At 46.4% G+C, this 14,497-nt stretch overlaps 1 protein-coding gene across 2 annotated transcripts in view; it reads left to right on the top strand.

Moving 5' to 3' along the window:
- The window catches only part of LOC126203814 (organic cation transporter protein), a 514,638-nt gene that overhangs the window by 433,242 nt on the left and 66,899 nt on the right, over nucleotides 1–14,497 (top strand). For both annotated transcript variants that reach the window (XM_049938182.1, XM_049938183.1), the window contains exons 4-5: nucleotides 2,257–2,360; nucleotides 12,782–12,936. In XM_049938182.1, the coding sequence (XP_049794139.1) occupies nucleotides 2,257–2,360; nucleotides 12,782–12,936 (259 nt within the window). The remainder of the gene's footprint in view (nucleotides 1–2,256; nucleotides 2,361–12,781; nucleotides 12,937–14,497) is intronic.

Genomic DNA, 14,497 nt, shown 5'->3' with positions numbered 1-14,497 from the left:
TGGCGTGTTTATCTTCTGCCGTTAGGTCAGACGATAGAAATGCCACTTGCACGCTTAGAGTAGCAGATTGACGGTGACTAACTTTAAACAGAATTTGATTAATTTTCACACACATTTATTAAAATAATAAAAAACATAGATATTACGTAACTTGATTCTGGATGCTGTTTACAATTGACAATCTGAAGTTCCTTTGGTCTTGGTACGTTAATCTTATTCTCACATATCTCTGATACTTGACAAAGTGTCTATACATTTCTCTTCATGGCTATGTACAGGAATATGGTAATCTTATTACGCGCAGACTGAAACTTGACTACAGACTGGTACAGGCTAATGCAGACTGATGCACACTGGTACAGACTGATGCAAACTGACTAATCGGAGGTCTGTACATTCGTTATAATGCCTCGCGCGTTCATGTATCACTGCGCGAGTGTGATCCGCGAGGAGAAAAAGTTCTACGTTAGCAGCAACCTCATTGGCTGCGTGACATTGATACGCGGATCGGCGGAAGCAGAATTTGGTCCGTCTTTATGGCAGCGCCATCTCGTAGTGCGGAGCCGGACGAGCGCTGCGCCTGCGCTGTTGTGCTTAGCGGGGCGCGCTCTAGTGGGAGAGTTGTGTACGCGCTGACTACGCGGGACTATGTACACAACATTATCCTAACACCAACAATTTATATACTGTAAATATGTCAGACTCAAAGGCTAACCTGGGGCATATAAATGTGACCATATTGTCTAGACCTAAATTCGGGACACACGGGAGGGGAGGGGGGGAGAGGAGGAGAGGGGGGGGGAGAGAGAGAGACTCTGACAAAGACAGGGGAGGAGCAGATGGACATAGGGGGGATGCACAGAGAGTGGGAGGTGAGGTGGACGTGGTGGACAGGAATAGGTGGGAGGGATGTAAAGAGGAGGGAAGAGAGGTGTATAAAGAAAGAAGAGCTGGGTAGAGAGGGAGAGGAAGGACGAATAGAAGACTGGAATAAATAAATACCCGGTCAACGCCGGCTTTCTCAGCTAGTTTTTACATAAAAATGGTTTTGTCACTGTTAGCCACGAATCTTTATATATTTTAGGCAACGTAATGCAATGATCGTTTCCACCGAACATGTGCATCTGTTTCAAATTCTGAACAAAAGCGTTACAAGCATCGCACTTAATAATAATAATAATAATAATAATAATAATAATCACACTAGGTGGTGGTGGTGGTGGTGGTGGTGGTGGTCTTCAGTCCTGAGACTGGTTTGATGCAGCTGTCCATGCTGCCATATCCTGTGCAAGTTTCTTCATCTCTCAGTACCTACTGCAACCTACATCTTTCTGAATCTGCTTAGTGTATTCATCTCTTGGTCTCCCTCTACGATTTTTACCCTCCACACTGCCCTCCAATGCAAAATTTGTGATCCCTTGATGCCTCAGAACATGTCCTACCAACCGGTCCCTTCTTCTTGTCAAGTTGTGCCACAAACTCCTCTTCTCCACGATTCTATTCAATACCTCCTCATTAGTTATGTGATCCACCCATCTAATCTTCAGCATTCTTCTGTAGCACCACATTTCGAAAGCTTCTGTTCTCTTCTTGTCCAAACTATTTATCGTCCATGTTTTACTTCCATACATGGCTACAATCCACACAAATACTTTCAGAAACGACTACCTGACACTTAAATCTATACTCGATGTTAACAAATTTCTCTTCTTCAGAAACGCTTTCCTTGCCATTACCAGTCTACATTTTATATCCTCTCTACTTCGACCATCATCAGTTATTCTGCTCCCCAAATAGCAAAACTCCTTTACTACTTTGTGTCTCATTTCCTAATCTAATACCCTCAACATCACCCGACTTAATTCGACTACATCCCATTATCCTCGTTTTGCTTTTGTTGATATTCATCTTATATCCTCCCTTCAAGACACCATCCATTCCGTTCAACTGCTCTTCGAAGCCCTTTGCTGTCTCTGACAGAATTACAATGTCGTCGGCGAACCTCCAAGTTTTTATTTCTTCTCCATGGATTTTAATACTTACTCCGAATTTTTCTTTTGTTTCCTTTATTGATTGCTCAATATACAGATTGAATAACATCGGGGATAGGCTACAACCCTGTCTCACTCCCTTCCCAACCACAACTTTCCTTTCATGCCCCTCGACACTCGCTGATAAATAAAAATTTAGCGGGCTTATCCTGCCACTTAATACTGGTGCCGCTCTGTAGGTCTGTCACTGTTGTGTGTGTTGCAGTGGGACCTGGTGTGTGAGAGGACTGCACTTCGCTCCACGGCTCAGATGGTCGTCTCTTTCGGGAAGCTGCTTGGCGCGCTCATCTTCGGCTTCATCGCAGACAGGTGAGTGCTTCGGCTCAGCCACAGTAGAAACTTGGACGGTTAAAGCTGCTGAATGTGCGCTCCATGGGCAGAAAATTATCCAACAGCGGGCACGAGTCTGAAATTGGCGTTTTTGATACTGCTGATTCTGTCTCTTTAAAACTATGTGACCTATTGTATCTAATGTCTCTCTTGGAAGATAATTACTTTGATACCTGAAGGGTTAGCATATTTCATTAGTATATGCAGTGTGCATACGTAGTTTTATTCATTGACGAAAAAAAGTCGCAACACCATGGAGCAATTTTGTGACATAAACGAAAGTTGGCAGGTGTGCTTTTACATCTGAAAGACGATATCTATTCAGATTCGCGCCAGTTGCGTAAGAGTGGCGCTAGTAGCACCGTAATGTGAATATAAACCAAATTTGCTTCACATACACAATGTAAAGGTAGTGAGCGTTAGTTACCTTCCAGATCGAGTGTTCATGTCGGTCAAGAACGCCTTTAAGGCGTAAAGGCGCCACTGTCAACACCTCACTGACTATGAATGAGGTGGTGTGATAGGGCTACCAGAATCTCGATGTTCCTTCCGCGATACTGCAGAAAGGCTTGGCACGACTGTAGCCACTGTGCATGGTTGCCGGCAGTGGTATTCACAGGAATGTACGGTCGCAGCAACATCTGGCTCCAGACGACCACGTGTCTCTGCCGAGAGGGAACACCGTGTTGTTCGGTGTATGTCTCTGGAGCGTCAGCAGCGTTTTGAACAACAGTTCGTAACGCAGTGACGAAACTAATTGTTTCAAAACGGTTGCTCCAAGAACAGCTTAGAGACAGACGCCCTGTAGCGTGTATTCCACTTACCCCAAACCATCGCCATTTGAAACTTCATTGGAGGGCAGGCTGGAGGTCTGTTGTGTTTTGTGATGAAAGCCTGTTCTGCCTCGGAGCCAGTGGTGGCCGTGTGTTGGTTAGGAGGCGGCGAACCGAGGACCTATCTGTGTGATACACACGCGGGACCTACACATAGAGTTATGGTCTGGGGTGCCACTTAGTATGACAATAGGAGCGCTCTACTGGCTGTCCCTCGCACCCTGACTGCAAATCTGTACGCCAGTCTGATGATTCGACCTGTTGTACTGCCATTCAGGAGTAGCAGTCCAGGTGGGTATTTTTCAACATGATAACGCTCGTCCACATTGCGCTGTTGTAACCCAACATGCTCTACACAGAGTGTCGACATGTTGCCGCCAAATCTGTCTGCAATCGAGCACATGCGGGACATTGTCGGAAGACAACTCCAGCTTCATCTACAAACAGCATTAACCGTTCCTGTATTGACCGACCACGTGTAACAGGCAGGAAATCCCATTCACAGAATGATATGTGGCATCTGTACACCACAATGCACACACGTTTGCATTCAACATTCCTTTAGTTACATCGGTTATTAAAGTACCACAATTTCTCATTTGCAATGGCTTATATCGCATTTACATTAACTTGTGATCTTGCAATGTTACCCGGACAAATATATTCCCGAAATTTCATTACTCTGCATTAATTGCTGTTCGGTGTTGCGATATTTTTTTTTCTGTAAACTGCAATTACGTTCCTAAATGATTAAATAAAACGTATCCAAAGAGTCATAAACTAAAATTAGAAAGTATTCACAGAATCTATTTATCAGCCACCTATAATGTTAGTGTAACATGGAAAATTAAAAACTGGAAACAAGAATGGAGTCAGAACGGTGGAGAATATTTTACTGGATATCAGCAGTAATATCTAGCAAGAAATGTCCATGATTAATACTCTTCAAGATGGAGAACCAAGAAATGAGGTTTAAAAAATAGAGTATACGGACTTGATGCCATCTACAAAAGTGCGTATAAAACTTTACACTGCGTTATTCTAATGAATTTATTGGATTACTTGCATGCCCATTATTTTTGTAATTTTGACTAGCATAATTGAAGTTGAACTAGATCTGTTATGAAAGCTACATTTTTATTGTTTGCGTGAAGTGTAACATGGTGCCATCATTCAACTACGTGAATGTAAGAATGTTCCCAAAGCCACCCCCACATTTGCCGAAAAATTTAGGTAACAGCCTAGTAATGAATGTTTTTACCGGCCACCCGATGCCGCTGTTACAGTTCCAGAATCATTCAAAAAGAGCCTATGGTCAGTAGCGCGGAAATAGCCAAATCGTGCAATACTAGCTGGAGGCGACTTTAACCTACCGAGTATAGACTGGGATGTCTATGGATTCATTACGATGGATACACAGTCATGCGAAATAGTTTTGAAAACGTTTTCTGAAAAATGTCGTAACCAGTTATCTCGGCAGCCCACACGCAATGGAAATGTCTTAGTTGTTGTCGCTACAAATAGGCCGGACCTTATCGACAGTCTCAGTATAGAAGTGGTATCATGTCATACCAAGTGTGGTTACGAAAGTTAATAAATGAGTCGAGAAGGCCAGGACAGTGTATCTGATAGAGCAGATAAACAGTTGTTATCATCTCGCTTAGACAGTGAACTGAAGTCGCTTAGTTCAAGTAACGTGGTCGTAGAGTAATTATGGACGAAATGTATTGAGACTGAAAATCGTTGTCTGGAGAGTTATGTGCATAGTAAGTGGCTGAAGGATGGAAGAGACCCACCATAGTTTAATAACGAAATTCGGAAAGCGTTGTTACACTCTCGGTTCAAAAGAGAACGCACAAATGACGATAAGGAAAGGTTAGTAGACATTCGCGCGTCTGTGAAAAGATCTATGCACGAAGCATACAACTACTACCACCGTCATACCTTAGCAAAAGATCTAGCAGAGAACACGAAAATTCTGGTCATATGTAAATTCGCTAAGCAGGTCTAAGACATCCATTCAGTCCCTCGTTGACCCGTCTGTTGTGGCAGATGAAGATAGCAAACCGAAAGCTGAAGTTTCAAATTTCACGTTCAAGAAATCGTTCACGCAGAAGAATCGTTCAAGCAGACCATCATTTGACCGTGGGGCAGACTCCCGTGTGGACGACATTCTAACAAGCATCCCTGTCGTAGAGAAACAACTGAAAGGTATGAAAGCAAATAAATCATCACGTCAGAGTGGAATCCCAATTCTACGGCACTGGCCACTTTCTTGCATTTATCGTGAATTTTTCATCCGACACAAAGTCCCAAGCGACTGGGAAAAAAGCACCGGTGACTCCAGTAGATAAAAATGGTAAAAGAAAAACGGACCCGCAAAATTACAAACCAATATCCCTAACTTCTGTTTGCTGCAGATTCCTTGGAAATATTCTCAGTTCGAATACAATAAAGTTTCTTGAGAGTGAGAAGTTTATGTCCACGAATCAGAATGCTTTTAGAAAGCATCTCTCGTGTGAAACTCAGCTTGCTCTTTCCTTACACGATATACTGCGAACTGTGGATCAAGGGCAACAGCCAGATTCCATGAAAGCGTGTGACACGGTTCCCCATTGCAGGCCGTTAGCGAAGGTACGAGCTTATGGAATAAGTTCACAGATGTGTGAGTGGCTCGAAGACTTCTGAAATAATAGAACCCAGTATGTTGTCCTCTACAGCGAATGTTCATCAGAGACGAGCCAATCGTGAGGTGTGCCCCAGGGCAGTGTGACAGGGCCGCTGTTGTTGTCTGTGCAGACAAATGGTTTGGTGCATAGGGTGGACAGCAGTCTGCGGTTGTTCGCCGATGGTGCCGTCGTGTGCGGTAAGGTGTCGAAGATGAGTGGCTGTAGGGAGATACAAGGCGACTTACATAAAATGTCTAATGGGTGTGATGAATTGCAGCCTGCTCTAAATGTGGAAACGCTGATGAGTAGGAAGAATAAACCTGTAATGTTCGGTTACAGCATTCGTAGTGTACTGCTTGAGACAGTCACGTCGTTTAAATATCTGGGCGTAACGTTGCAGAGCGGTGTGAGATGGGACGAGCACGTGAGAACCGTGGCAGGAAAGGCGAACGGTCGACATCGCTTTATTGGGCGAATTACAGGTAAGTGTGGTTCGTCTGTAGACGAGGCCGCACGTAGGACATCAGCAGTGCGACCTGTTCTCCAGCACTGCTCGAGTGTTTGGAATCCGTACCAGATCAGATTGACGGAAGACATCGAAACAATTCAGAGGCGGGCTGCTAGATTTGTTACCGTTAGGCTGGAACAATACGTGAGTGTTACGGAGATGTTTCCGGATCTCAAATCGGAATACCTGGAAGGAAGGCGACGTTCCTTCCGAGAAACACAGTTGAGAAGATTTAGGGAACCGACACTTAAAGCCGACTAACAAACGGTTCTGATGTCGCCAACATTCGTTGCGCGTAAGGACCACGAAGATAAGATGCGAGAAATTAGGCCTCACACGGAGGCATAAAGACAGTAGTTTGTTTCTTCTTCTTCTTCTTCTTCTTGCTCGCTCTGTTTGCGAGTGGAACAGGAAAGGAAATGACTAGTAATGGTTGACGGTACCCTCCGCCAGATACCGTACGGTGGCTTGCGGAGTATCTTTGTAGATGTAGAAGACTGTCCTCGACCGCCAAATGTCTCACTTGGCTGTACATCTGTGCCAACTGGGTTGCAGAATTGCTGTATGCTGTGCATTCCGCAGTGATGCAGTCCATAGATACCAACTCGTCGAGCGGATATCTTTCCCGACCTCCAGATTTCTCAGTCCCTTCGTCTTTTCTAGCACGGCGAATCGTTTTTCCTGTTTCCATCTGTTGTTTCTGAATCCTCACACGAAGCACAAATGGCCACACAAGCTGTCTACTGAAATCACTGTAAAACTCTTTCGTCTCCCCAAGCCGCCACAGGCCTTGTTTGGACATGGAGAAGTGACAAACTTCTGGCCGATAAAACTGTGTACGGATCGAGAATCGAACCTGTGACGTTTGCTTTCAGCAGGCAATTTCTCTGTCGACTGTGCTATTCAGGTGCGGCTCACAAGACGAACTTCGCTTCCGCCAGTGCCTTTTTCCTACATTGCAAACTTAACACAAGTTGTAGTGCCTGCTCAAAGCAGTTTCATAGTTTACAAACACTCCCATCCATAGACCTAATGATCAGTTTGGGGGGGGGGGGGGGTTGGGGGTGAACAAAAACACGGAAACGAGCGCACACGCGCGCTCAAACTACCACGGTTAATATGGTGTAGGAAAGCTGTTGGCTTTCAAAATTGCTTCCAGTCGTCTCTGAATGAATAAATATAGCTACTAAGGTTTTCAGGGGAATCTTACAGCATTCTTCCCGCAAATTGTGGCAAGGTCATCTAAAAATGATGGAGGTGGAAAGTCAGTACGCACACTTCCCTTCAAAACACACCACAAACGCTCAATAATAGTGAGGTACGGTGATTGTGGTGGTCAGGGAGGATGTGGCAGTTCATCCTCGTACCCACAAAACCAGCCCTTGATGATGCGAGCTGTGCGAACAGCGGTCCTGTCGCCTTGTAATATAGAATAACCACTGGAGAGCAAACATTGTACCGTGGTATGGACATGATCAATGAAAATGGTCACACAATCCTTGGCAGCAGTGCAACTTCGCAGAATAACCGTGGGGGCCCACGGAATACCACGACGCGGCCGCCCAGATCATCATGTTCACAAGCTGGAAACAGTGTGAAACGACACTCTTCGTTGCTTCCTAGTGCAGGTTTTATGGCTTCGGCACCACGTTTTCCTGTTGAGCACACTTGCATTACTGATGATTGGTTTTGGAATTCCAATACGCTCTGCAATTCCCTAGTTATGTACTCCCTTTCAGTTTCCGTACTGACAAGGTTCCCAAGTGCGACATTCAGTTCTGTAGTGACCTTTGCAGCTGTAGTTCTTAATTTTCGTCACAATCCTCTTCCGTAACCATTCGTTGCGATCACTCAGAATACATTTTTTCTCTCGTTGTGAATTAGCGGATGATCTCTCTTTGCATGTATGCGCAACAAATCTTAGATACGGTACCTCTTGAAACAGCGAACGCTTCGCCCACCTGGGTCGGGGAAGCACGCGCGATATGAGCACTAGCGATTCGAACGACTTAGCCCGGACGTCATACACTCACAACTACACAGAGCACTTTCCTGGCCACGGCTAACACTCGCAACTCACTGAGGGCATTGCAGAGGTGCCGTTCGTGGTCAAACACCATACAACCTGCATTAGTGTTCAACGATGCATTTCGTGCCGTGTTTCCGTATTTTTGATCACTCCCTGTACGTGCCGTTTTTGGGGCAAGGCGTACCTCGTCCTCGTTATTTACACAGCCCGCATCTCGTGGTCGTGCGGTAGCGTTCTCGCTTCCCACGCCCGGGTTCCCGGGTTCGATTCCCGGCGGGGTCAGGGATTTTCTCTGCCTCGTGATGGCTGGGTGTTGTGTGCTGTCCTTGGGTTAGTTAGGTTTAAGTAGTTCTAAGTTCTAGGGGACTTATGACCACAGCAGTTGAGTCCCATAGTGCTCAGAGCCATTTTTATTTACACAGGGAAATTTTTATTTCGCATTACTTAATTGGGGAATCATGAGTGATAAGATTCCAGAATTAGTCCCCTTCATTTACAGAAATAATGCTGACATACTACTTGGAACAGGCAACTGGTTGAAACCAGAAGTAAATAGCCTTGATAAATTCAAAGGAAGACATAATTTCCAGCCTGCTGTTTCACTGAAATAGGTACAGGGTGACTCAAAAGTACGTTGACATTTGAAAATTCAAATACTTCCGCGATAATGTAGGTAGAGACGTAAAAACTGACGCACATGCTTGAAATGACATGGGGTTTCATTGAAACCAAAAAAGTGCACAAAATGACCAGCAGATGGCGCCTCATACGATACAAAAGCAATAACTAGCATAACAATTGATTTCTAGCAAAGACGATATTCTTTATAGCAAATGCCCAACACGTCGTCCATCATTCAACACCCTCACATGAAATCGAGGGACAATTTTGTGAAAAAGCGCTGTACAGCGCACTAGTAGGTACGGTGAAAAACTGCCGTCGGTTGTCCTCTTCTAGCATCCCTAATGAGGTCTGTCGATCGCGGTAGACTTGAGACTTCAGATAACTCCACAACCTCGTAAAGTCACACGGATTGAGGTCTGGGAACCTGAGAGGCCAATCACGAAGAAAGTGGCGGCTCAGCACACGATCCTCACCAAACGATGTGCGAAAGAGATCTTCCACACACGTACAGCGACATGCGGTGGGGCGGCATCCTGCATGAAAGTCCTACCTTCCAGCAGGTGTTTATGAGCCAGGATAGGGATGATGCGATTCTGCGCCATACCGGCGTACGTCGCACCCGTCACTTTGACAGTCTGAGAAGCAGCACTGCGCAGTTCCTAGGAGGAAAAGGGCCCGATCGTGGTGGAAACTGAAAACCACACCGTGACTCTCTCATCGTGCAGTTTGGTTTCCACGACAGTTCTAGGATCTTAGGTAGCCCAAATTCTGCATTTGTGGGTGTTCCCGTGCGGCGTCACCGTGTTGCTGTTCAGCGTCACCTATTGGTCGGCTTTTGCACCTGTTTTTGTTTTCGATAAAAATTCCATGTCATTTCGGTCATCTATGTCAAGTTTTACCTCTACCTACATTATTCCGCGAATTAGTGCTTTTTCAAATGTTGACGCTCCGGGTCACCCTATGCTTCCTGTAGCACAACTGGCCACTTTCGAGCTTTAAATCGCTTTCAGGCCCACGAATTGGGATGGACACATTCTCCTAGTAACTGTGTACAGCGACGAGCCTAAACATTGACACCTGTCGCCAGCCCGTGCCGCGGTAAGGGAAGTACAAAGATAGAGCAGGGACGGACGGGGAATCACTCTGGCGACAATACTGCCCGTAAATGGGGAAGTCCGCTGCCGAAAGCGGCTTTGACAAGGAGCACATCGTTTGGAGACGGCGCCTGGGGGCGAGCATCTCGCAAGTGGCGATACTGTTCGTTTGCGACTGTAGTGAGCGTATGGAAAGCGGTTGAAGGATAGTGAGACCACGAGTAGATAACAGTGTGCCCGTCCACACCTCAACAGAGAACGTGGAGGCTGTAGGCTTGCCCATTGCATGAGGCAGTATGAGGCGATCTGTGGCAGTGTGACGGGAGAGTGTAATGCTGATGCGGAGTCAAGCGTTTCGGGCATACTTTTCAACGCACTTTGTTGAGTATGGGGCTCCATAGTCGACGGCCATTTACGTTCCCAACGATATTATCAGTTACACTTGCAGTGGACGCGGAATCATAGAGATCTGACCTTGTCGGATGAATCACGTTTCCTGTTCCACCAGCTGTAAGGTCGTGTGCAGAAACGCCATCATCTAGAACAACGGCTGCTCGGTAGATGCACGCGCGCACGCACACACACACACACACACACACACACACACACACACACACACAGAGAGAGAGAGAGAGAGAGAGAGAGAGAGAGAGAGAGAGCTGTTACGGACCACACGGGTCCCTTCATGCTTGATGTCTCCCCTGACAGCGATGGTATCGTCCACAAGGATACCTATCCAAGTCACAACGCCAGAATCATGCTACTGTACTTTGAGGAGCATGCTGGAGAACTTGGGTTGATGTCTTGGCTACCAAATTTGCCTGACCTGGTCCGATGGAGCACATCTGGGACACCATCGGCCACCCACACTCTGCCCAGAGACCACCGGCTCGTAGTTTACGAGAACTGCAAGATGTGTGTGGAGACATCTCGCGCTACATACCTCCGGAAAGCTACTAAGGGCTTGTCGAATTCACGCCGTGCAGAGCGGCTACTGTATTGCATTCCAAAGGTGAACCAACATGTTACTAAGCACACTGGCATACTGTGTTCGCTTAACAGTGTATTAAAAGTGTGTGTTGGGTCGGCGCTGTTGCTAGTTGTTCATTCCGAGGTAGTGTCCGTTGAAGACTACGCTATGTGGAAGTGAGCGCGGCACATGACTTTTGAGACATACCGGGTGATCAAAAAGTCAGTATAAATTTGAAAACTTAATAAACCACGGAATAATGTAGATAGAGGGGTAACAATTGACACACATGTTTGGAATGACATGGCGTTTTATTAGAACAAAGAAAAACAAAGTACTGCTAGACGCGTGAAAGATCTCTTGCGCGCGTCGTTTGGTGATGATCGTGTGCTCATGCATGGCCTCCCAGGTCCCCAGACCTCAGTCCGTGCGATTATTGGCTTTGGGGTTACCTGAAGTCGCAAGTGTATCGTGATCGACCGACATCTCTAGGGATGCTGAAAGACAACATCCGACGCCAATGCCTCACCATAACTCCGGACATGCTTTACAGTGCTGTTCACAACATTATTCCTCGACTATAGCTATTGTTGAGGAATTATGGTAAACATATTGAGCATTTCCTGTAGAGAACATCATCTTTGCTTTGTCTTACTTCGATATGCTAATTATTGCTATTCTGATCAGATGAAGCGCCATCTGTCGGACATTTTTTGAACTTTAGTATTTCTTTGGTTCTAATAAAACCGCATGTCATTCCAAGCATGTGTGTCAATTTGTACCTCTCTATCTACATTATTCCGTGATTTATTCAGTTTTCAAATTTATACTGACTTTTTGATCACCCGGTGCTTAAAACGAGTGTCTGTCCACATCCTTTTGGGTACAGGAAAACGAGATGGAGCTTGAAGCTAAATGTTATAAGTTGCTCCTCCTTTTATTTAAACTAACTCGCGTGCTTTGGCAGTCTGAACTTTAATAGGCAGACGGACTCGATGTACGACACCTTCTAGGGACACGCGCCAGTTCCATCCTGTAGCAGTCGCCGCACCCCGCATCTCTGTTACCAAACGCCTCGCTCTCGCCCTTCTTGCTCATCCTCTTCTATTCCTCTTCTCTCCATTGTTCGGAATGGTGCAGACTTTTATTGACCAGTACTTGGTCGGCGGCCAACTTACTACGTTATTGCTGTAGCTAGTCTATTGGGTTGTTTTGACTTGTTTTTACAAAATGTACTGTAGAACATAAGTATATGTATGTACATAAATATGCTTACTCATACAGTGCTTCAAAAACCATATGTTCACTACTAGGGAGAGGGAGAGGGGGAGGTATTTTTCGATTCGCATTGGTTTTGTAAACTTAAATTCATAATGTGCCCACTTTGTAATATACCATTGTAATCTTACCGGACCAGAGTTAACCTAAATCTGGAAAAATAATCGATGTAGACTGTCCGAGCACCAGGAGATGAACCACCAGGGCTCGAAACGCATCGTGCATTGAGATAAAATCACAATTGTCAGTCGAGACTGTTGTGGTTTATTTCCTTACAAACATTTTTATGAACGGCTGTGGTCGAATATCGCAGTGGCAGATTCGACCTGACCGGTACAGGATCGATGTCCCTATGCTTAGAAGGTGACTGGGCGGTGACCGTCGGCCATTTGCAGGGCGGGCCGCAAGACGAGCCTGACGCTGTCCTTCCTGATCTACATCGTGGTGGGCCCGCTGTCCGGGCTGCTGGCCTACTACTGGGTCTTCGTGGCGGCGCGCCTGCTCATCGGCATGGCGGGCGCCGGCTGCTTCAACTGCGGCTTCACCCTGCGTGAGTAGCGCCAGCTCAAGTGCCGCAAACTGCACGTTCTGCCTACCTTGCCCGACTTATTCAGCAGGCAGCACTAACAAGGGAAGCATACCCTCGAGTCACCCAGTTTGCTCAGCTTTCACACTATTACACAACAGATTGATACAGCGAATGGTGTTCTACAACAGTAGCCACCAACGTGAGGGTAAATTACCCCCCCCCCCCCACCCCACGCAAGGAGTAAAATGAAATTTTTGACGGGTAAAAGCAAAAGGGTTCACTTGTGCTTTGGTCACAAAAGTAAATTATTTTTAAAACATGATCAGTGTTATCTCTATTTCATAAGACTATATTACTGATTACCTAACTTAGTAATAATTTTTTAATGCTACCATTAACATGTGACACAATGTGAGGAGGTTAAAACTTCAAAGAGATTCCGGGCTTGCAGCTGGTCGTCGTAAACTACAGTGGCCGATATTTCGGCTGGACAACTGCCAGCCATGTTCAGGTGAGCCGAACGAGGACTGACAAAGACTTTTTTATTTTTTTATCTTCTTTGTGATTTTTCGCCTCATACAAAGGTGGGCTGGCACCGGATAAATCTACTCCGCTCTTCAGCCACAAGCATTACAATAAAAGAAACAATGAAGACAGAAAAGTAACAAATTGCTGGTTAAAAACAATAGACACAAAAATTAAAAACACGAAGCCGTTCACACTCGACGAAATAACACAAAAAACTGTCGGCACTGCGCACATACACTAATGACTGGGACGATACAAGTGAACGAAGCAGCGTGGCGGCGAAAAACACTAAATCACAAACACGATGGCACACACACGAGAAACTGCTGGCGACGTTCTCCGGCGCGTGAATGTCCACTCGACGTGTGCGCGTCCGGGGACCTGTCGAGAGGGGAAGAGGGTGGTGGGGGACGGAGAGGGGAGAGCAGAGATGCCAATGGCAGAGGAGATGGTGGGAGGAATGGAGGTATGGGGGTAGGGGAAGCCCGGGGTAGGAGGGGGGAGAAAGGGAGGAGGGAGGGAAGGGGGAGAGAAGAGAGAAGGGATAGAGGGTGCCCATAGGAACAAATAAGGGAAGAGGGAGGGAGGATCAAAGTTGGTAGGAGGGGTAGATGGAGGGGAGGAGGGCATCATCAGGGAGGGGGAGCTGGCGGAAGCGACCTTGGGAGAGGGTGTGGAGGGTGGACAGATGGAGAGCAGGTGGGACGTGGAAATACAGACACGGCAGCGGACGGGGGCGGAAGAGGATGGGAGAGACAAACGGGTGAGGAGGATCGAGTTTACGGGAGGTGTAGAGGATCCGTATCCGTTCGAGGAAAAGGAGGTGGTGGGGGAACGGAATGAGGTCGTACAGGATCTGCGTGGGTGAGGGGAGACAGATGTGATAGGCGAGGTGGAGAGCACGGCGTTCTAGGATTTGAAGGGATTTGTAAAAGGTAGGATGAGCGGAGATCCAGGCAGGGTGGGCATAGCAGAGGATAGGGCGGATGAGGGATTTATAGGTGTGGAGGATGGTGGAGGGGTCCAGACTCCAAATACAGCCAGAAAGGAGCTC

Source organism: Schistocerca nitens, chromosome 9 (assembly GCF_023898315.1).
Source record: "Schistocerca nitens isolate TAMUIC-IGC-003100 chromosome 9, iqSchNite1.1, whole genome shotgun sequence".
In the NCBI taxonomy this organism is placed as follows: domain Eukaryota; kingdom Metazoa; phylum Arthropoda; class Insecta; order Orthoptera; family Acrididae; genus Schistocerca; species Schistocerca nitens.
This window is presented reverse-complemented; position numbering and strand designations above follow the sequence as displayed.